The sequence below is a fragment of the Anopheles stephensi genome, chromosome 2 (genome assembly GCF_013141755.1).
Source record: "Anopheles stephensi strain Indian chromosome 2, UCI_ANSTEP_V1.0, whole genome shotgun sequence".
NCBI classification, from domain to species: Eukaryota; Metazoa; Arthropoda; class Insecta; order Diptera; family Culicidae; genus Anopheles; species Anopheles stephensi.
The window spans coordinates 50,522,175-50,546,486 of NC_050202.1; the positions used below are offsets into that span (position 1 = coordinate 50,522,175).

At 42.8% G+C, this 24,312-nt stretch overlaps 2 protein-coding genes across 8 annotated transcripts; one reads left to right on the forward strand and one right to left on the reverse strand.

Moving 5' to 3' along the window:
• Window positions 1–830: 830 nt before the first annotated feature.
• On the reverse strand, window positions 831–20,593 carry LOC118502555. Of its 6 annotated transcripts, XM_036034853.1 has the most exons (8): window positions 20,475–20,593; window positions 20,157–20,199; window positions 14,691–14,751; window positions 3,683–4,390; window positions 3,535–3,616; window positions 3,164–3,467; window positions 2,682–3,089; window positions 831–2,625 (listed from the first exon to the last, which is right to left on the reverse strand). In XM_036034853.1, exons 4-8 carry the CDS (start codon window positions 4,261–4,263, stop codon window positions 2,384–2,386), a joined length of 1,617 nt encoding a protein of 538 aa, XP_035890746.1. In that variant the 5' UTR covers window positions 4,264–4,390; window positions 14,691–14,751; window positions 20,157–20,199; window positions 20,475–20,593; the 3' UTR covers window positions 831–2,383. The 6 variants fall into 6 exon arrangements, with proteins under 6 accessions (XP_035890746.1, XP_035890749.1, XP_035890751.1 ...); XM_036034856.1 differs by lacking the exon at window positions 14,691–14,751; XM_036034858.1 differs by lacking the exons at window positions 20,157–20,199; window positions 20,475–20,593 and adding an exon at window positions 15,014–15,172 and having other exon boundaries at window positions 831–2,648; window positions 2,699–3,089.
• Window positions 20,594–21,880: 1,287 nt separating this feature from the next.
• Window positions 21,881–24,244, forward strand: LOC118502556 (cartilage-associated protein-like). Of its 2 annotated transcripts, none has more exons than XM_036034860.1 (8): window positions 21,881–22,105; window positions 22,183–22,793; window positions 22,863–23,006; window positions 23,077–23,257; window positions 23,324–23,449; window positions 23,520–23,662; window positions 23,736–23,939; window positions 24,024–24,244. In XM_036034860.1, the coding sequence occupies exons 2-8, from the start codon at window positions 22,206–22,208 to the stop codon at window positions 24,105–24,107; spliced, it is 1,470 nt and encodes a 489-aa protein (XP_035890753.1). In that variant the 5' UTR covers window positions 21,881–22,105; window positions 22,183–22,205; the 3' UTR covers window positions 24,108–24,244. The 2 variants fall into 2 exon arrangements, with proteins under 2 accessions (XP_035890753.1, XP_035890752.1); XM_036034859.1 differs by having other exon boundaries at window positions 21,883–22,099.
• Window positions 24,245–24,312: the final 68 nt, after the last annotated feature.

Sequence of the window (24,312 nt, forward strand, 5' to 3'; positions counted from 1 at the left end):
GGGCCTCTTACACACCTTCGCTGTCGTCTTGCCAACGATATCTATGTCGTCTATGAGAATCCCAGCCCCGCGCCTCGTATGACACCTTCCAAGGCTATATTGAACAGTAAACAGGAGAGTCCGTCCCCTTGCCTCAGACCCCTGTGAGTTTCGAACGACTCCGACAGCATGTTCGATAAGGTGGCTCTTAACAACCGGATCGACTTTCCAGGAAAGTGGTGCCGCTGCATGATGTTCCATAGCTCATTCCTGTCTATAGTATCGTGGGACGCCTTGAAGTCGATGAAGAGGTGGGGGCGTGGAGATCTGGCGCTCTCTGCCCTTCTGGTGGATCTGCCGAAGAGTAGAAAGATTTGGTCGGTGGTGGATTTGCCTCCAACAAACCTCGCATTGGTAGCTTCCGACGAAATCCGTAGCAAAGGGGGCAAGTCTGCAGAACAAGATCTGGGACAGGATCTTATAGGCGACATTGAGGACTAAAATAGCACGATAGTTCGAGCACTCCAATCTGTCGCCCTATTTGTAGACCGGGTGAATGACGCCCAGCTTCCACTGCTCCGGTAATTCTTCCTGTTCCCAGATTCTCGTGATCAGCTGGTGCATTTGGACGGTAAGCCGCTCGGGCCCTATCTTGAAGAGGTCGGCCGCCAGCCCATCTCTACCAGCAACCTTGTTGCTTGTAAGCTGCTCGATGGCGCTGGTAATCTCATCCAGAAATGGCTGTCACTGCTACTTGTACCAACCTCTCACTGGCGCAGCTTTACCATTACCAGGAAATGGTCCGAGTCGATGTCAACAGTCAACAGTTGCTAATTTAAACACTTTCTGGGTAGGAATTTCAAAAAACATTATTATTTTTTTTATTTCGCTAACACGTTTAATGCGTCCAACGAAACCAAGAGCTCACAAATACGGCTTGGTCCTCGCGATCCTTCCAAATTGAACGAACATCGTCTTTTCTATACGCTTTTTATAAACCTTTTGCAAATTTTTTGTTCAAACATCTCTCTTTATAATCACTAGCTCACTTATCACACTTTGATAAAACTGATCATCTCTCTCTTTCTCTCTCTCTCTTTTCTCTTCTCTTGTTATTTATAATTAAAACGGGTTTGTCCTGGTAACTTTTTTGGGACAACTAGTATATAGGAATTGATGGCGGTCCACGATTTTGCACGCTTTGTATAAAAAGTCTGCAAGAATTGTGATCTGCTGTCTGGTGTGTCATGTTATCTCTTTTCTGCCGGGACCACTTCTTCTAAAGTACAAATTTATCGTCTTCTTGGCTTGAACAACCACTTCATTCCGTTTATCCTAAAAGGCTTCACTAAGGACTTACACCCGACGAACCAAACCGATAGATTTTGTGTTTCGAAAACGCTTCGAGAAGGAGTAAAATCGAAGTTAAAATTTGCTTTGATTGGAAGCATAATCCGAAGGTTTCAGACACGAACTCTTCGCTTCCTCGCTCTTCATGGCATATTATGTTCAGCTCTGGCTGTGTTGTTCATAATACCAAAACACAGGCCTGCTATTGGATTAGAGCTGGAGGAGATTTAATGTTAGTTTTTAATTTCATATAAAGAAATACGTCAAAAAGATTTCGCCTCCTCGAGCTGAAATATCGGAAAGATTTCGCTTCACTCTAGCCCTCTCTGTCACATTCTATGCGTTGCCATGGTAATCTTTTTCACTACCTCTCCATTTTGGTTCCACTATATTGGATGCCAGGATATAGCGTCTCAGAGCCGGTCACGACGACCACGTGATGGAACAGCGTGATGATAAGCTGCAACTGCTTCCATCTAGGGACGACTAGGGTATGGTTCCAACCTTTTTTTGGTCAGACAACTATGGCCACTCGAGCACCGCTGTGTAGCAAACTAGCATGAATCTTCATCTTTTTGGCATTCTGTTTTCCTGCTGTTGTTATGATTAGCTTTGCTAAACGTTTCTAAAATGCAAATAAATAGTATCTCCTCCTTTTCCTTTACGCGTCTTAGTCTATCTCTTATTACGTCCCTTAATCTAAGGTTTCTAGAGCCCTTAGTCCTAACTGAGTAAGCAAATAAGGATATCGTTTTGTTCCCGAACTAAATTACCGGTGGATTTTAAGGACTGGGCGCGGAACTTATAACAATCCGAGAAAACAATCCATGAACAAAACCGGAACAAAACGATGCCCACCATATTTGTCCAGGTAGCAAAGTTAACAGGCATTCGATTGTAGCTCTTACCGCAATACTTTTGTGCTTAACTAGTATGCTTAGTCTTACAGGAAAAAAAAAAACAAACAACGTAAGCCATGTTTTCCGTCCTAGCCGAGATCCGGAAAGGGAGATCGGAGATCAAGATCTTCACCAAACGAATTGGGCAGGTACCTCTATCTTTGGTCAGTCGTGGGTAGGACATACCGGGTTATGCTTTCTCGCGGTGGCTTCCGCTTCCGACAACCGACGGGTTTGGTGGATGGTGGTGGTACCGGTTGCACGGTCGATGGCACCACAGAAATCCGGTTTTCCGGCGTAGACATTGTATTGTCGTTTGTATTGATCGTTGTACATATCGCGGCTACCGGAGGCGATGGCAGGTTGCAAATCTTTAGTGAAGCTTTGGAGCCAGACTCTAGATGGTAGGGAAGATATGTTAGTCACTGTTAAACGTAAGGATCACATAATTACTTTGACATTTTTTGCGCCTTTTTTCGTTGTTCTGAATGGCACGGAAAAGATCGATACTAAGCGCGGGTATGCTCATAAGCTCTTTTTCTAGTTCCCGGTCCAAGTTTCCGATCAATGCCTCTACATCTGTGGGTTCCACTAGACATCCCGTATTTGACTCGCGATCGCGGCTGGTACGATCAGTGTGCGCCTTCTGCGTTTTCTTCGCGCTAGTGGCACGTTTGGTCTGCATGCTCGGGTACATATGACTCATAAAGTCATAGTACCACTTGGCCTTACAAGACCTAGCAGCACGAGTTGTGCTTTCGGTACCATCAGTAACCTGATCCGGGACATTACCAACACCAGTGGAACATTGATCTGATTCGGCAACTCGGTTGTATCGTGGCTTCCAAGGCTGTCCCGCATCTAATGGCGAAAGGAAGGAAGGCTTATGCTGCTGTTCCATCTTCCTCCTAATTCTTCAGTCTGCCAACACTTACCTGCTCTATCACCGCACTGTCGCGTTTCGACGCACAGTTTGTTTAAGCTTCCCATGTCCGAATCATCCGCCAGCTTGAACGTAGTGAGCGGACGGCGATCCTCGACGCTTCCACGCAAGCTCACCAAAGCTTGGGCCGCCTCCAAATGAGCAGGCGATATGGTTGCCTCCGGTTCGGTCTCCATTGGCTCAGTCTTTCCTTCGCTCAAAACTGGTTCACCATCAACGTTTTTGTCACACGACGCCATGGTGGAACTTTTGCACCACCGGAAACCGGGATTTACGTCCAAAAACTTAGTTTTGTTCTGAAACAACAGAAACGGCAGTGTTAGCTGAGTTCCCACCTGAACGGAATGGAATGTGCCGGGATACCTTTTCCGCCAGCAGCTGGTAGGGTTTTTTCTGTTCCGCTGTTGCATTTTTCCACCATTTGCCAAGCTTTTTTGTGATTGCCCTGGGATGAGGAGTAGATAACCAAGGATTAGGTCAGATGTAGACACAGACACACAAACACACGCACCTGTTTTCCTCCGGATAGTGTTCCTTCAACACTGACCGATGCCGTTTACAAAAAAGGAGGAACGCATTCATTGGCCGCCGCTGTCCTACCTTCTTCTTCGGACTGCACGCCACAGCAGCCGCGATGTTGTCTTGCGGTTGTGTGACTTCTTCGGCCGGCGTTTGGGCGTGTGGCACCATGTGCTGCTGGCACGTGCCAAAAAGCAGCTCCTCACCATCGGCAGCATTCGGAGTAATTTCGTCGTTGCGCTGTGATGTGTTGTCCTCGGTCTTTAATGGTTGAACATCGTGCGCTGCTGGTTCCGGCGTGTGCCGTGTGTAGTTTGTGTGGTCCAACAGACGGCCATACCAGCCATCGCGTCCGACGGTTGGAGCTGGTGTCTCGACGGCATATCTTGGAGGTGCGACGATACTGGTGCTGTTGCGATTGGCAATGTTCGCATTATTGTTGTTACAGATCGTGAGCTGTTGAGGTTCTGCGACGATGTCCAGTTTGTCCACTGTTTGATGATGGGAGTTAATCTCAGGCAGCACCGGTTTGCCGTCCAGCAACGGTGTCCCGTAGGCACTGTTTTGTAGCATGGTGCTGTAGACGATTTGTTTGTTCTCTTAATAAAAGCGGCACTTTCGTGATTGTTCTGATTATTGTTTTAAGTTTTATATGTTTACATAAAGGGGCTTTTTGTGTGTGGTGTGTGTGTTTAGCGTTCTGAAATAAATAACAGGAAAAAACAAATTTGGATTAGAATGCTACCATTGTCGAATGTCTTTACCTTTTGTCACTAGGAAGTAGTTTAACATCAAACAACTACAACTGCATCCCACACGTTCAAGCTGTCCCTTAATGTCTTTTGTGGAGATAATCACCTCCATCTCTGAACTTTCCTTGGTTTTGACATCCTTTAGATGTTGTTCTTGGACCAGAGAAACTCAACCAACCGCCAGTTCTTAGGGATATTGCCACGATTAGGTGGTCTTCCCATAACACTCGAAGGGTTTATGCTCTTCGTCATCTCAATACAGGAGCTAGCACGTGGAGGTCCTTTATAAACTTAAACATCTCAAGATCTAGTGTCAGAGCAGGGATACTGTCGAAAAGAGTTCCCAAACACCAGGGCTATCCTCAGCACAAATAATTTCCTGGCGAACTTAGAATTAACCGTATACTATGTCCAGCTTTATCGAGTATTCGATTCGAGGGAACTGAATGTCTAAGACCGTAGATGCAAGATCGATCGATTAATCGTTTCCGTCCAATATTAGGTTTGCTATAAATGTTTAATGTACTAATCGTTTGTTTAAAAAATTTAATATCCACCAAATATAAACGATCGCAATGGGGAAGTTTGTTTTCTTCTTCAAAGCCATGCGATCGAATAAAATCTGCTACGTTTACATACTCTTAACGATTTGTCAGCCAATGGAGAAAAACAAAGCAAAACTAAAATCTAATTGCTGTTGCATGTTTCACTCGTTAAGTACGACGCGATCACTGGAATTCGCTTGGATTGTCACCAATGAATGATTTAGCTTATCGAAGTATAAGGCAGAGATCGATTGGGTCGCCGATGTTCTGACTCCTCTGCATAGAATTTGGTTCGTAGTAAAATTTATGAAATGCAATTTAAATTTAAATATAATTTAAAGTTGTTCACCTGCAAAACCTATGAATCTGAACAGTGAAGAAAAAAGCATTTTAACGAATTCTGTTAAGCGTCAAACGACCAAACCATACATAAACGTTGGTTTATTGATTCAATTTGAATAATAAGGCCTTAAAGGGTTACGATTTTTAAGAATAAAAACAAGAACTGTATAAGGTAGCTAAAATTGAGGCAATATGGAAGTTGTACTTTGACTTTGACAAGTTTTTAGGAAATAATTATTTTTCTAATTATATTTTTGAGTTGTATTAAATGTATGTAATGTATTAAATGACCTTGGTTCTTTACCATGCAGGTTTTACTTTTAGTTTTAATTTTTTTTATTATTTTGATTTGTAAATTATTTTCACATTGCACGTATTCATGTTATTTTTAAATGATTTAAACTTTTACAATAACATGAACCTAGAGAAAGGTTGAAAAATTCCGGCCATACTTTGCTTTACATAGGTACAGATATCGAAAACCTAATTGTTGCGAACGCGACAAAATAAAATTGAGCTAAAATGACTGGCATGCGAGTTAGTTGGAGGAAAAAATTATAAATGACTAAATATCTTTCGTTTAGGATAAATTCTCACCGGAAAATATTGTCTTAGGAAAACAACCATAAGTCACAGAGAGGCCTCATACCGCGAGAAAGACGAAATTATGGTAACATGTTAGGGTATGTCATAAAACGATAGGGTAACAATCGCCAGATATTGTTACATTACAGACCTCCTACACTAGCCGACGCCTGGCAGGGGTCAACGCATCAGCATACCGAATTAGGAAAAAGGAGATCGATGTAATGCTGTTTCATGTTCTTTTTCCCACGGAATTTTAGTATATAAGACAGGTTTTTTGAGAATAAAAATTGACTTGTAATCCAAACCTCAGCGAAGAAACTTGTGTTTCATTGTTTGGGTATCCAGAATCGGGAAAGTTTCACCTTTGCCTTCCCTCCGGAAATTGGTTACGCACTTTGGTGTCTCCCCACTCCGTCGGAAGAATTAGGCGAAATCAAGCCAAGCAAGAACCACGGTTAGATACTTCTCCTGGTTATCCAGGAAAAAAGGCTAATCGTCTGATCGAGCTACGGCATTCCCGTTGTCCACGCCGAGTTAGTGTAGTGCGAGTCCGCCGCTAAAAACTTCTCTTGGTTATCCAGGAAAAAAGGTTAGCCGCCTGATTCAAGCAACTCTGACAAGGCCAGGAATCTGCGCGGAGATCTCCGAATCGACCATTCCTTCGCGTGGTCGGTTCAACAACGGTTCGTTATCGAACTAACAAATGGTGGCTCCAGAGAGGAGTTGTTAATATTCGCGCGCGTTAACAACTCATTCGAGCGAACTTACGTTCGTGGTGTGCTGTCGCCAAAAGAACAGCCTATAACTGAACCCGCACCAAGCAGTGCTTCAAAAAGGTTCAGATTCAAATTCTGCGCTCGTGAAAAATAAAGTGAATTGCAGCGAGTGAAACGGTTTACAATTAATACACGTAAGAACTACAGTGCTATAAGTGAACCGATCGAGTGCCGTTGCGATCATATCAATGTGCACAAGTGCAGAACAAAATCGGAGAGCATCAGTGAATGTCAGTGCGTGATATAAGCAATAAACACGGCTCCGAACTAACCCATACCAAAGGGTAATAAAGTTCTTCCAAAAAGGTAGAACTAAACGGAGTACGTTATTTTACTATCCGAGAACAATAGTGTTACAATACGGCTCCGGAGTGAGCGAAAAAAGTTCACATCCGAAAAAACTCGAAAGTAACTTTAAATGTTTGAGAAAGAAAAACTCTTTAGTGAAGACGTCTATGCTTACGAAAGAAATCGTGTTAAACATCAGTCCGTGGACAACCGCGGAATAATAAGTTAACCGAGTGAATGACGTTGCGATCGCATTAAAGTGCTCGAGTTTAAACAAATTGAGGACATAAAATTACCAGTGCATAAAGGAAGCTTATCAGCAATACGCACGTGGAAAAGAGTTCTCGTAAGGCGTATCTTAACGGAGTAAGTCAGTGACTATCGGCGCAGATGGTTTTTTAGTACGACTCCGGAGTGAATTATCAGCGAGATCGAGACCACATTGATCTACCGGGCACGTCAAGGAAAGGTAACACCGAAAACGGTAAGTCGAACTTTCTTATCTATAGCTCAGAGTAGGAATTTTAAAGATCCGCCGAGATGCCTTATAAATTTACCACGAACACTTCCGGCAGTTGCCGATTGTGCGTGGCGGAAGACACTTCCGAAGAAAGCATGATTTCATGCTATGAATGTGATAGGTGGTTTCATTTAACATGTGCCAAACTAACACGTAAACCAAAGCCGGAAGAATGCTGGCTTTGCGTAAAATGTCAAAAGATAGCATATGAACTTAATAGATTGCCCAAAGAATCTGCTAGTAAGGATACAGAGGCTATGTTCACACGACTATTGCTTGGTCAACAAGAACAATCGAAAGAGCATTTACAAGAATTTTTAAAAGCAGTAACAACTATTGCGGGCGACAAACAAAGATCGCCGCACATAGAAACGCTATTGAAAAGACAATCGCTTATGCAGTTGCCGAGATTTGGAGGAGATCCTGTAGAATGGCCAAATTTTAAGCAAACATTTGATGATACTAATGAGGAGGGAAGATTCTCTAATTTAGAGAATTTAAACCGCCTTAAACATGCCTTATATGGACCAGCCCTCAAAAGCGTTCAACAATTAATGCTGGATTCTTCAAACGTGCCAGAAATAATGACACGCTTAAAGAACTCCTTCGGGAGAACAGATTTAGTGTATCTTGAGCTACGTAATAATCTGTATAAAATCCGAGGAGATTCCAAAAGCATTGTCGTGGAAATGGTAAACGCTTTAGAAAACCTCATTCAAACAGTAAACTTGATGAGGGAACCGGACTACCTGAAAGATCACACTTTGGTGTTGGAGTTGACAGCTAGACTACCACACCAAATTCAGGAACAAAGAGCCCAGTACATGGCTGAAGCGGAATCACCGTTAAGGGTTCAAACTTTAGATAACCTATGCGATTGGTTGAGACCTTTCGCTAAAACGGCAAACATGTTAAAAACAATATCCGCACATACCCAACGTGGAGGCGTTCATCTCCACGAACAAAAAATCCCATACAAAGGTTTTCAACAACCAATTAAAAGGGGTAAGGATTTCGAACAGAATTCGAAAGAAGCTAGCAAATGCTTAATATGCAATAAGCTACATGAAACGATCAAATGTTATGCATTGGTCAATGAGGTGCCATCTGAGCGAATAAAAATTGCTCAAAATAAAGGTTTATGTTTAGGTTGCTTGAAATCTAACAATCATACAATACAAGATTGTAGATCCGCGCAAATATGCGGGATAAATGGATGCACCGATAAGCATCATAAAATGCTTCATGTACCTCAAAATTTTGAAATCGCAGGAGTAAACAATCATCAAGAACTAGAATCAACATCATCAACGCATTTCCAAGTGTTGCCAGTTGAATTGATAAACGGCAATCACAAAATAAAAACCTATGCGCTATTAGACCCAGGTTCATCCTCAACCCTATTAGAAGAAAAAGTTGCGCGTCAACTTAACCTAAAAGGGGAAGTAAAACCGCTCCAATTACTATGGACACAAGGCAAACAAACTGAACACGTTAAAAGCCAAAACGTGGAATTAAGAATCAAGGGTCCAACTAAAAAATGTTTTCAACTGAAGAATGTGAGAACGGTTAAAGATTTGAAATTACCTGTTCAATCTTTAGATTATGATGATCTAAGCAAAAAATGTCCTCACCTTGCTAATCTTCCTGTTTCAGGATTTCAAAACATTCGACCCTCTATAATGATCGGCTTGAATAACAATCATTTATTAATGGGGTTTAAACATAAATATGGTAAACCCACAGAACCGATAGCAATGAGGACAAGATTAGGTTGGCTAATTTACGGAAAAACAACCGAAAGCCAAGAAGAGGAATATTCCATGATAGTACAAGAGAAAGAAAGTTTTCATAAACCAATATCCAACAAATTTTCAGTAGAAAAGTCTGTATTGAAACCAGTTGTTCAAATTTCTTTACCTACGGATATTGCGAAGTCAAGCTTAAAACAATCAGCAAAAAGACGAAAAATAAAATCTGAAAAAACGATTTGCAGAGATATCAATGGCCATGGGTCAAAAAGAGACAAATCCGGAGAGATTCGTAAAAAGGGCTGCAGATTAATAAATGAAAATTCAGTTCTTAAGGCATCAACTACAAAAAAGAAAAGAAATAGGATTTCTACCTGCAACGCAAACTCCAACTTTTTTATGGAAGTACAGATGAAAAAAGATCAAGAAGGATCTACACCTGTAAAAACTTTACACGGGAAATACCGCCGTCCAGTCAATGAACTGGCGGATTTGAATGTTTACGGCAAACAAAAGTTTGAACCACCGTTAAACAAGAAACACGGGCTACCCAAAGGACCAATTGAAAGTAGTTTCATAGGAATTCATGAAGAAAATATGATTGAAGAGGTAATTGATAAAGAATTACCGACAATAAAGATAAAAAGTAAGCAAATAATTCCTGATACATTGAACTACGAGGTTTTGACAGTCAGCTCAAGGAAAGCTACTGCAATCACACAAACGATTAAGCCTATAGGAAAAGGGTTTATTGGTTTAATTAAAGGCCTCCGGATATTGTTCAACAATTTATCGACCTTTATATTAATCATGTTATTTCTCTTTTCAGCTGAAGTTTTGGGCAATACAACAAGGGGATTGATTACATATTTGATTGCAACCAACAAACTATTAGCAAAAGAAAATAGCCTCTTGCATGCCACAAATGATATAAGAAGACAAGAAAATCTATCAAATCAAATCAACACAAACGAAACGTTCGAGTATTTTAACTTTCAAAAATTCAAGGTAGAAAACGATCGTCAAATGGACATTGCGAGAAAAAATACACATTAGTTTTCTAAAAGAGTAGAAGTGAAGAGATTAGCTCAAACGTTAGAAAAAATCGACTATGACTCTCTATATCAAAAGTCAGGTAATTGCAACGCACCCGCGCAAGGGCAACGCATTTCGTCAGTAACGTCTGAGTTCAACCAGCATCAGAGAAGTCTTCAGAACATCATTCTTCATCCGGCAGAAACAATTGGTCTGCTATCAACAATTAGATGACAACGGTCAACGTCGAAGGGAACTACGAAGCGGTAATATGCGGTTGGCTAGTGCTTAGATACGAAATTGGCTACCTCAACAAAAAAGTGGATCTTCAAAGGATGTGCAAAGTCACAACTATAATCTACGTAAAAAGCTAGCTAATGTTCAACTATCAAACGTTCAAGGTCGAACAAATGCTGTATGTCTTGCTAACACCATCGAGAGACTACTGTTTGGTCATATGGGCCGAGTCTGATGGAAAGCAAGGTCAAGATGCTGAGATCTCCAGAAGATGAAAACCTGCTATACAAAGTGATGAGAGAATCACTTCTTCTGTGCAACTAAATCAGAGCTGAACAACACCCAAGTCTACAATAGTTTCCGCATAACGCCTTACTGCGGTCTAAACTTTAATCTTGGTCGACCAGCTGATTACAATGCATCTTCAACTATCGATATCTAAATCTTAAAATCCAGCATCAAAATGACGACTATTCTTCACATCGTAGCCACTTGAGAAATCGCCCAACTGAAGTCATCGTGTTAAAGACGAAGACGTGTGAAATCAACGAGCAACTACAACATCTCTTATCCTGTAGAGATTCTTAAAAATCGTGTCAATCAAAGTCGTACCTGAGCTTCAACGCCCAACGCGCAGCCCTACGAGTAGTCCAATGTGCAACAAACAGTGAATTATGCCTCACAACTATCATCTCCTTCGTCATCGCCGCGACAACCTACGAGCACCAACGCACTCTCACCGGCTAAACAACTGTAAATGGTTTCTTCAATCGACTGCAAGAATCGATGAACCGTCAACGGCAAAATGCGTGCAATTACAATCAGGTGTCGTATAATGAGAGCGCAAAAAATTCAATTGATTAAAATATTAGGAAAATTAACTCAACAGGAGAAGTTGAATTTTATCCGGGCAGTTATACGTCGCGTTTATTTGGTAAAACTTGTAGTTTTACGAGGGCCGGAATGTTGCGAACGCGACAAAATAAAATTGAGCTAAAATGACTGGCATGCGAGTTAGTTGGAGGAAAAAATTATAAATGACTAAATATCTTTCGTTTAGGATAAATTCTCACCGGAAAATATTGTCTTAGGAAAACAACCATAAGTCACAGAGAGGCCTCATACCGCGAGAAAGACGAAATTATGGTAACATGTTAGGGTATGTCATAAAACGATAGGGTAACAATCGCCAGATATTGTTACATTACAGACCTCCTACACTAGCCGACGCCTGGCAGGGGTCAACGCATCAGCATACCGAATTAGGAAAAAGGAGATCGATGTAATGCTGTTTCATGTTCTTTTTCCCACGGAATTTTAGTATATAAGACAGGTTTTTTGAGAATAAAAATTGACTTGTAATCCAAACCTCAGCGAAGAAACTTGTGTTTCATTGTTTGGGTATCCAGAATCGGGAAAGTTTCACCTTTGCCTTCCCTCCGGAAATTGGTTACGCACTTTGGTGTCTCCCCACTCCGTCGGAAGAATTAGGCGAAATCAAGCCAAGCAAGAACCACGGTTAGATACTTCTCCTGGTTATCCAGGAAAAAAGGCTAATCGTCTGATCGAGCTACGGCATTCCCGTTGTCCACGCCGAGTTAGTGTAGTGCGAGTCCGCCGCTAAAAACTTCTCTTGGTTATCCAGGAAAAAAGGTTAGCCGCCTGATTCAAGCAACTCTGACAAGGCCAGGAATCTGCGCGGAGATCTCCGAATCGACCATTCCTTCGCGTGGTCGGTTCAACAACGGTTCGTTATCGAACTAACACTAATGTTGCAAAATAATCCTTAGGTCACATGTCGCAAAAAATAGTGACAGAAGCGCTCCAGTGCGTTAATGGACAGTTACATACAGTTAGAAAAGATACGCAGCGCGGCTATATCACCTTTATTTCCTCTGGATTTTCTGTCAAATATTCCTTCCCTTGCTTAAATAGGTAGTAAATGTTGTATGGAAAGACCACTTGTTAAACTTAACTGATTGCAAAATTCCACTAATATAGATAATATTACGATAATATTCAAGGTCTCAAAATTCGTCACGGTCTGTGCGGGTGCCAATACCCCGGGTTTGCTGGCGGCATCAACGCCATTACTCCATCTCCGTTTAAGCCTACCATCCCGCTTACGTTCATTTGAACGACCTAACGAGACTTTGCCGACGAATGAGTCGTTCGGTGCGATTTTCATGACAAGATCAGCCCACCGGAGTCAAGAACAACATAATCGTGCAAAAGTCCATATTGCCGTATATAAAAAACCGAACGAACGGCACATCATTCCAACGCACTGTTTGTTTGAACCTGTGTCAATCTTTTCTACCGTGCGGCACACGCATCAGCGCTTAGAACACGCACACACACAGCCGAATGCTTTTCAATAAAATTCGTAAACATAGCGCACAAAGCTCCATCGTGCTAGTTGACATACGGCTACATGCGCCGCTTCTATGCGATATGCGTGCCTCGGTGTGTTAGTAAATGAACTAATACTTCCCTCCAAATTTCAATCCAATATCACCCTATACTTCGGATATGTTATGTCTACTACTCCTCCAGAAGCCTTCCCCGTATCATCATGTCCTCTCGCCCAGGAATGTAGCTCTCCAGGAAACTCAAATCCCCCCCTTCGATTAAAAGAGATGCAACACTGGCAATACATTTTTCCGGGGAAAAATTGACAGAAAACTCATCGGCCGGTGTGTGTGCAGTAGAGCAGTCCGATGCGGAACTATGTTGTGAACCATTTTGTCCAATGTACCCTTAACGGAACTTCCATTTTAACTTATGATTTTCCTTTCGGCGTGCAATAACATTCAAGGTCGCTCGTTCGCTCGCCAGCACTATCTTCTCCGGCCCCCCAGCGTCGGATGGATGGAGCTTGGCAAAACTGCTGTTCGGTGCGGATGTGTGCGTGACACGAGTGTCTCAGCAAAGTCATGTGAAGTATCGCAGCAACCCTTGGGGGAGCGTTTTTCGTACCGAGAGTGAGAGTGAGTGTGAAAGACTGAGAACAACAACATTGGCTACACACTTGGTTCACACACACACACACACACACACGAGCGCGAGGGGATACCATTTTCATTAGAAAAGCAACCTGTGCCAGCGACAGGGGAAAAAAGGGAAATTAATATCCGCGAACGAACCCTGCATTTGATGTGACTTCGGTTTTGTTTGTGTTTTATGTTTCTCTCGCCTTTTTCTGATACATCTACGCGCTTGTTTATTGTACTGAATGCAGTTTTGCTTCTTCCTTCCTTACTTTTCTACGGTTTGTTTGTTCGATGTGTTGTGTGCATCCACGTTCTATTACCTCATGATTCACACACTTCAATACATAGAGATTGACGCTTCACCGAAAACTGCCTCAATATTGGCTCCTTTGTTGCGGTGCTCTAAATGAGAATTTTAATATCGCCATTTTTTATAAGAATTACATACGAAATAAAAGATAACCTAATTTTCTAACATCATATATTCAAATAATAGTATTTAAAAAAGTCTTTGAGCTTTATGTAAATCTAGAAGTAGCTTCAACCTCGCTCGAAAAATATAGCCTTTATATGCGACGCTCCATCTCATCAATGTACAAATTCTGCAGCCAGAATGTGTGCGTATCTTATTTTCATTTCTCAATAGCGCGTCGTCGTCGCCTACTGTAATCATATTCGATATTACACGTACGAATTCGGCCACCGTCAAGTAGCGCGAAGCATATGATTATACGCTCGCGCACGACTGTATGGGTGACCGTGATCGCACAAGTGTCGCGGCACAATATTTGTGTACCGTGGAAGGAATGCACATACCATTGCAACATCACAGCGTAATGGAAGGAACGCTTTTTTCGTAGTTTTTATGAGAGAAACATGATGAGAAAACGATATTTTGTATTTTCCCACTGCATTCCGTACGTTGACACGCACGCAAATTAGGTGACCTTCACTTCCGCCTGTCTCTACGTTCGCCCTGTCACCTCTTCTTGCTTCCTGCTCACACTGCTGCGACAGGATGGGATTATGCACCAGGGAACAACGACATGCGTAATCCGTCAACGCATTTTCACTCTCATTTCTCATCTCATCTCGCGATCATCTCGCTGCGTTTAAACGCCAAAAACTCACCGCACACACACTTTCCGTGGCCTGCTTAGCTTATCTACTCACCCTTAACAACAGAAATAGTTGACGGCAAAGGCTGACAGGAGGGCTGATGGGAGAAGACACACTGAAACAAGAAGAGTTTGAAATTAGTCGAACGGAAAAGAACGCTTCTCTATCGCTCGGAAAAATAGGATAAGAGTTGGATAAACGTCCGCGAAACACATCCAACAACCACCTTACACACGGGCGACAGAACTTAGCTCGTGCGTGACGTCAGCACCGTTTCACGACACACACCACACTGAGTCCATGAAGTGATTGTAACGATGAATGAAAACTGCACAAGCAACGCAGATCTTCCAAATGGTCACAAAACCGATACGAACCTCCCTTGGTTAGAAGATACTCGACAGTTCCTCGCACAGGCGATGACACAGAGTCACTGCAGGAAGGTAAGGCGAGCGCATCCGTCCAGCACGAGAGTTGGTTGAACAATAACGATGCAGCGCCACAGATGCACTTGCACGAAAATTCGTCGCTCTGTTCTCTCTCTCACACACACAACCACAGCTACTCTTGCACCGCTTTGAAGGCCTGTATGAGTGCGAGCGTGTTATGTTTTGAACGGAGTAAGTTGATTTCGGAGCTGGACTTAAACTATCAAAGTATTTTTGCGATACCAAGGGGATTTTTTTTTTTTCATTAACTTTGTAACTGATGCAACTCTGTTTTCCCCTGCAAAATGTACGGCTCAAAAACTTTCAATCGCAACCCAATTCTACACTATAAACGCGCTTCGGTTGCTTCCCTCTACACTTACGCACACACTAGCAACGTGATACAGCGGGTGGTTTTGCACCCCCTAGGTCACGCACACCCCAAACGGCGACGTGCAACCAGCTGAAATTTAGCGTTGTGTTCGGTGGACAAATCGCGCCATAACGCACATACACAGAGCTGCGGGCTTTCTATTGGAATTCGTGCACGTGCGGTACGTTCTCATTGGAAAAAACGGTTCCGAATTGATAGATTTAACATCATTTTTATGCTAACTACAATAACCTTCCTTTTGGAGCTTATGGACGCACTTGCACAAATAAGGAAATCAATTTTTATAGTTTCGTTTATAGTGCTATAACCAGCCGTGAGACAGCAATGGCCGCCGAGACAGTGTGACGTCATTTTCGTGGTGGTGATATTTGACGAAAATCATGTGAGAAAACTGTTACGCGAGCTACAGTGGAAGATTGTAATGGATGGTTTCGTTGAAAAGTTATCTAAATAGTGCTATGCGATAGGATTTTTAATGGAGTTTCGGTTTGAAATAAGACTTTTTCTTCTAACAGTTGGGGACTGCACACCACACACACTTTCACACATTTGAAACCACTCGACAGTCTGGTTCTGGTTTTAGCCATCGTCACCTTCAACAATTGAAACCATTGCTTTGATTTTGAAAACTAAAACTCTCCAAGAAGCCACGTGCGGGTCCTCTGTTATTGTTTATCTGATCCAAAAAATCATACGGCACAGATATCGTGAAATTTTGTATTAAATTGCGTTGGGTTTATTAAAATAAATTTTTATGAGCCGTATTGCGATCCCTTTACTGCGTGCTAGCTAAGGCATTGTTTCCTTAAAATATGTTAGTTAGCATCTCTTATTAATTATAACAATTTGAATCCCATCTGAACCGCCTCATAGCAGGGATAGCAGGAATGACTGACCAACTGTAGGTCCAATCAAATCAAGGAAGACAGAAATGGCATACCTCGTTCGACAAGGTTGTAGTAACCAAAGAGAAACAATATGAACTCTTTATGATAATGAAGTGAAAAATGGATAAAAATTCAATCTTCAAGTCGTAAGAAGAGTCGTATTTCTAGCAAATGCAAACCAAACATGTTCGCATGGGGAGCCCTAGTAGCCAACTGAAGTAGTAGAACCAAGTATAGTAGTACAACAAAACTCAGACTGTATCTCATATTTTGCTGGCGGGAACAAACCGAATGCGTTGGTGAATCGGCCATGCGAAACTCACTCAAAGTACTTTGTCGGGATCGATCTGAAAAAGTTCCTAACAGTGGATTCTCGTATCTGCTGACGACACGCTGAGATGAGGGTCGTTAACAGCTTCCCTTAAGCTAGACGAGTTAACCTTCCTCCTGGATTAACCAGGAGAAGTTTCTAACTGCGGACCGAATTTTGCCTAATTTTTCCGATGGAGTGTTGATGCCCTACTAGAGTACGGGACCAACATCCGGAAATTCGCTCAAAAAAAACATTGAAATTGAAAATCTTCTTCTTCCAAGACTATTCACTCTGATATATGCTACACATTCCAGCTGGTAAGGGTATTGCGGACGCTTATCAGCTTTACTGGCTTTATCTTGACAACTCGCTCGAGCATCGCTTTTTTGCTGATTTTGCATTCTTTCCTCGCACTATAATGTAAACATCGATCGTAGCTGGTCTTGCTGGTCTATCCGATCGTGCTCGTTCATGTTTACGACTGTGTTGGGCTCGTTTTGCATGCTCTTATACCAAGCGACACATCAAGCGTGGGGGTTAGTTTACAAATAATATTTATCCTACCCTAGATTTGCTTCGGTAGACGATAGTACGTTGGGATGATGGTCTTTACTTTGACAGACTCCTTCTAAGACACCAGTTGAGGAAGGAATGCAAAAAATAATGAAATTTTCTCACTGATTGATTTGCTCGTAAAAACATAGTATCTTTACAGCCTTATAGATTCTCTCAGAATGTTATTAAAAGCTTATAGAAGGCACGTACCTATAGTTGTAGCGTACCAAAATGAAATAAAAATCCAATAAATGAGTCCAAAAATCCGCGTCTATGCAGATGCGAGACGAAAGAATGGGTCTCGATAAAATCTCAGGATTCCCTGTAATTAAGCGGGGATATGATTGTCTTCGAAAAGCTGCAAAAATGTTGTAAAATAAGAACGGTAATGTTCACCATAGCCGACGGGCGACAGTAACAAAGGCAGTGCAGAACAGTTAACATGTAGCATGGTAAATCACGCCCCATTTGCGCAGGAGATGTTTAGAATGTTTTACGAGTTTGTTTTGCACTCGCGAATGCAATAAAAGGGTTAAATTTTCAAAATTATTCTTCTGTGCGGTTGATTGTATGATATGTAACCAATCATGTGTGATTTTACTAGTTTCCTCGCACAATTTTACGACACGCCATAAAGCTTCTGCTCAATGGGTATGCAATCGAGTTAGAAAATAAGGAATCAGAGCAACGGAAACAAAATTTGCATTTTTATTCTGAATTTCCTCAACGCAGCACAGGTCGTAATAAACAAATTTTACGAGCCAAAGTTAAGAATTTTTCTCGAGATTTTACGAGCTTTCTCGAGACATAAACGTTTTTCGATTGATGCGCATTTTGATCATCAGAATGGGTCTATACATAAAAAATGAAACCATTTTCGTATTTCAGTTAAGTTTTTTGTTAAACAGTTAACTGTAACCTTTGCTTTAAAGCAATACGGCCTTAATGAATAAAAGATATTTTTTAAATATTATATTATGAAAATAATAAAAATATTCATATTTTGACCGTAGGTCCTATATGGAGGCCCTCACCGGATAATTATATTAAAAATGGATCAGGATATTTCAAGTAGTAGGTAGAAAAATGGAGCTATGATTGTGTTCCAAATATCTACTCCACCAAAAAAGCGATAATGGTCAAGTGCAGCTTGTACAGTGCAATTTCCTAGAATTGAGAAACATTTGACGTAAACATGTAGTACAGCCCAATAAAAAGCAAAACATATGCGGAAAAATAAAAGAAATCAAATACGCTTATGTTTGGAGTTGCGTCAACCTGTTCTGTTGTGGGCCTGGCGTATGGATTGTAGTACACGCACACAAACAGGCCAATGCTGTTCAATAAAATTCGTAAACATAGCGCACAAAGGCTCCATCGTGCTAGTTGACATACGGCTACATGCGCCGCTTCTATGCGATATGTGAGCCTCGGTGTGTTAGTAAATGAACTAATACGTTCCACCAAATTTCAATCCAATATCACCCTATACTTTGGATATGTTGTGTCTACTACACCTTCAGAATCCTTCCCCGTGGCATCATGTCCTCTCCCCCATCTATTCAGACTTTAGCCTAAATGACTTTGTGGGTAATGCTCTAAGGATTCAATTTTAGTGAAATAATTTCCGGGAATTTCTAGCTTCAATGGATATTCCAACGTTTTCTACGATTTTAATGGATATTTCTACGTTTTCTTAGAGTATTTTTCATACATTTTTTCGTACCGGTTTCCCTCTTAATACTTGTTCATATCATTGCAGAAACATTCTTTGATAGTTTCACAACCACAATAATACCACCATCAATCAAAATTATTAAGTTTAATATTTGTATTTGTATTTTTTTTTTCTGATCAGCTGCACTAACGTGCTGAAAACTGGTACAGTTACCCTAATGTGCCGAAAACTGTTACAGTTACACTAGCAAGAAGTTAAGGTAGAGAAAATATGTAAAGGGAAGTTTTTAATAATAATAAAACACTGATGAGTCACGGACATAAAATCTTTGCCACATTCTTTACTCTCCGGAAGCGACAAGAAGTTGTTCGTATCGAGAGATTGAAGATGAGTGTGAAAGAGTACGAGCAATAACATTGGACATGCAGTTGAATTCATATGCACACAGGAGCGCACAGTATTGCCGATTGCAAATCCGCCTGTCCAATACGCAGAAAACGGGGAAATTGATTCGTGGACCGAACAACCCGAGAATTTTGTTTGGAAATGGCTCAACACAGTTTCCACCTAACTGGAAGCACTCATAATTGGGTTCAAGCCTTTTTTGTAGGGGTGTAAAACGCTACACCCATTTCTATGGAACAATAATTTCCATCCTGTTTGCAAGCAAATGTTGGCCTTGCAAGACAAAGAAAAAATCTATTAACCTAGTCACCACGTGTGTCCGCTTTGGTGTTAAAATTTTCGAAGGCGCGTCGTCGCGTAATGTAATCAAATTTGATGTTTCAAGCGCGACTTGATGCTTCATCACGAATATGCGTTCAAATAAACACATATGATTGTTCCCTCGCGCACGACTGTATGGGTGACCGTGGTCCGTGGTGTTGTACTGGCGTTTCGGCAATATATTTGCGTGCCGTCACACTCACGAAGGAAACGATCACTTTTTTCGTAGTTTTTATGAGAGAAACATGATGAGAAAACGATATTTTGTATTTTCCCACTGCTTTCCGTACGTTGACACGCACGCAAATTAGGTGACCTTCATTTCCGCCTGCCTCTACGCTCGCCCTTTCACTCATTGCTTGCTGCTCATACTGCTGCGACAGGATGGGATTATGCACCAGGGAACAACGACATGCGTAATCCGTCAACGCATTTTCACTCTCATTTCTCATCTCATCTCGCGATCATCTCGCTGCGTTTATATGCCAAAAACTCACCGCACACACACTTTTCGTGGCCTGCTTAGCTTATCTACTCACCCTTAACAACAGAAGAAGTTGACGGCAAAGGCTGACAGGAGGGCTGATGGGAGAAGACACATTGAAACAAGGAGAGTTTGAAATTAGTCGAACGGAAAAGAACGCTACTCTTTTGCTCGGAAAATCAAGATAGAGTTGTATAAAATGCCTCAAAACACATCCAACAACCACCTTACACACGGGCGACAAAACTTAGCTCGTGCGTGACGTCAGCACCGTTTCACGACACACACCACACTGAGTCCATGAAGTGATTGTAACGATGAAAACTGCACAAGCAACGCAGATCTTCCAAATGGTCACAAAACCGATACGAACCTCCCTTGGTTAGAAGATACTCGACAGTTCCTCGCACAGGCGATGACACAGAGTCACTGCAGGAAGGTAAGGCGAGCGCATCCGTCCAGCACGAGAGTTGGTTGAACAATAAATCAACTGCAGCAGCTACACAACTACCTTTGAAGACTTTCAGCGTTCTCCACCGTGCAAACCCACACACACTTACACGCAACCCACCGCCGTTGCATCGGTTTGAGGGGTTTGTGTTTTCGCATATGTAGAGTTGTCATCGGTTGAATTTAGATAAAAATAGAAAAAACATAAATTAAATATCTACAAAACACAAAAAAGTAGTTAAAGTATGCTTGAAATCATCACCGTACGGGGCCGCATTTAATTTTCCCCACAACCTTCAATCGCAACTCAACTCCGTTGCAACTCAACCGCAACTACACTATAAACGCGTTCCGTGTCTCTCATTTCCCATTTGTCACCAACACTATCGCACGCATGCACTCGCAAATGCCGGTACAACGTGGTTTACAAATGCAACTTTGCCCTGCGCTGATACCACACAAAAAACGATGCCATAATTTCCCCTACCTTGTTGACGCACCTTTGGCATAAAAGGGGCAAACATTGCGATCAGCTGCATCGGCCGTTGGCGCCGTGTTTTGCCCGCAGCAATGCATTTGTGTTTGTCTCACGTGCACACGTGTGATGATGGTTTGCTTCGGGACTTGGTCTCGGTGGTGGCGAAAAATAATGGCATTATTGTTAAGCTAAATAGACACTGGTTCGCAAGTACAGTAATTAATTTTTTTCTTTCTCGTTTTATAGTAATTTAATTTGACCCCATATTAGACAGCGATGGCTGCCGAGGCAATGTGATATCATTTTCGCGGTGCCGTTATTCAACTAAAACCATCTGAGAATTATTTTATGGCGATGCGATGCCATGGGGATTTCCTTTCTGCAAACCCAATTGCCCCAAAACCCTCCATTTACTTTAACCGCTTCGAAACCTCTCAAAGGTTTGGCCGAGTTAAATTCATCCATCATCATCTCCAAAATCGACAACGATAGCAACGAAGTGTAATCTAAAATTCTTCTCCTGTTTCTAGAATCAAAAAAATCCTCCCCCATCAGAACCGATATTAATGCGCGAACGTGCATTCCTTGCAACATAAAGCAAACCAGCTAGTTTGGTTTTGTACGATCCCATACCATAAGCGTTGATTCTTGCCTCAAAAACGAACGTTTGTTTAACACATGTTCGAACCAAACGTAAAAGCAACGGCGGACAGCGAGAGCGAGTAAAACTGTCCATCAGGCGCATTTTTATTGCTCTTATCGACCCACACAACACGATCGCGACCAAGCTCGAAGACGTAAGCGTGTATTAGTGTATGCGTGTGCGTGGTTCGGCTGTAGCATAAAAACCTCGGCGTAGCGTCGTAGCATTACACGACGATCGTGTCGTGGTGTCTCTTTCGCTCTTACGTACACTTGTCCGTCCCGATGGACGGAAACTCGTCCAAACAACGCACATGTGTGTGAGCACGGAAGTGATCGTGTGCTGTTGCCTGATGCTGCTGCTAATGAAGAGTTTCAGATTTTTGTGCTAAATTTCTGTGTCCGATAAGGGGCGATTGAATAGCGAGGTACGTGTGAGTATGACGAGTCTCCAGTCACAAAGAATGTGCTGCTCTAACATTAACCAGTTTTGTTGGGTGCCAATTTCCAGAAATTTACGACCGAAACTGTAATATGATCGTGGACGTGGATGTGATCGAGACGATGATATCACGCAGACGCCGCTATAGCTGGACAACGCGTCTGCTCGCCATCGGTTGCTGCTGTCTGCTCTCGCTCGCCCGGGCCCAAACGGCAAGCGATGCAACGTCAGCATCTTCCAGCGATCCGGTGGGCGCAGTCGTCACGGCGGCGGACGTGTCGGATGAGTATGACCGGCCGGAAGACGGCAGCAGCTTCATCGATCAGTACGAACAGGGCGTACAGGCGTACCTTTCGAACGAATGGGAAGACTGTGTGTACTTTCTCGAGCGTGCGTTGGAGGGCTACCGGACGTACTACGAGTCGGTCGCCAACTGTCGGATGGAGTGCGAGTATGCGGCACGGGACGTGAAGCATCGGGGGGACTTTCTGCACGGTAGCAACATCGACAATCTGCAGCACTACGAGCTGATCTTGCGCCGTACGCTCTGCCTGTCCAAGTGTGCCCGAAAGTATGCGATCTATCGGTATCTGCCGTTCAGCGAGGACTTTGATGGTCACTATATGGACATATTTCAGGAGCTGAAGATATATCCGTATCTGTACGCTTGTTACGTGAAGGTTTGTACCGCAAGAAGGCGGGGACTGCTGTGAAACCGCGCTATTAATACTCGTTGTGTTTCTTTTCAGTCAAACCGTGTAACACTTGCCGCGTCGGCCGCCTATACGTACCTGGTGAAGCATCCGGAAGATGCGGCGATGAAGCGAAACTTCGAGGAAGCGATCGACCTGCCCGGCATCGATCGAGACGAGATACACGATCTGGAGGAAAAGGTAGCGCAGTCAGATAGGAGGGGGTTTCCTGTTTTCCAAGAGTCACTACGTGATCCTCCCTATTCTCTAGAAATTCGTTGACCTGCTTATTGGTGGAATCGTGGACGAGCAGGACGGCAACTGGGAGCGGGCGATCGAGCGGCTCGAAGGTTCCATCAAGCAGTACATCTTCGACGAAAACCAGTGCCGCGCGTTCTGCGAGGGTGAATTTGACCATGGGTTCCTGCCCGACTTTATCACCGCCATCGGAAGTAAGTGAGATTGGGGATGGATGGTGGTACGTTGGCTGCTGAGACTGACTCTTCTGTTTCCGGTAGATCACTTTACCAACGCACTCTACTGCAAGCGCAACTGTACCTCCAACATGGGCATGGTGCGAGGCAAATACTATGAAAATCTATTCCCGCGCCACTATCAACATCTGCAGAAGGCGTACTATCATGGTGAGGATAGGGATAGGAGTACAAACAAAAAATTGAACAATGCATTGATTGAAATGGTGTAATTGAACAGTGAAAAAGTATGAGGAATCTTATCGGGCCGGTATGAGCTACCTACTGTTCCACGTCGATGATCTCGATATGCCGGAAGCGCTGAAAACGATCGAAGCCGAAGCGAAGGGAGATGTGACGGCCGTCTTCTTCAAACCACGCAGGGTAGGATATTTTTGCGACGCTTGCATCGCCACAAGTGGGCTCAGTTTTCAATTCCCAATTTCCTGCCCAACAGGAAGCGGTCGAGTACAACGAACGGATGCAATACGAGGAAAAGTTGGCACGATTCGCCAAACAGGAGTTTGATCTGCTGGAAGATGGCGACGGTTCGGACGAGTCGGACTTTGACCAGATGGATGTTGATGAAGTGATCGAGGATGACGTTTTGCTGCCGGCCGCTCAGCAGGAGGAAGATCGTGCAGAGTCGGAACAGGGCGAGGTACACACGATTCGTCGTCTCTCCTCGAGACACTTGTTTCTATATTAATCTGGCATACCTTTTTTCCTTTATCCATTTTCTAAGGATACTCAACCACCAGCAGATGGCAACAACAATGAGCTATACCCAAAAGAAACGATCGGATATAACGATCGCGATGAGCTGTAAGAGAAGCTAAGCTGGGTGAGAGATTCATTTCGCCGTCGAGCAGGGATCGCCCATGTAATCCACCAGAGTGTGCCATAGCGGTGTGTTTTCTAGGTTATTTTAGAAATATATTATAGTCCCACAGTACGTGCAAAGAAGGGCTTTTTGCTGATGTAACTATTGAAAGCAAACTCAAGAGATGACGACTCGAAGGCAACAGCTGTCT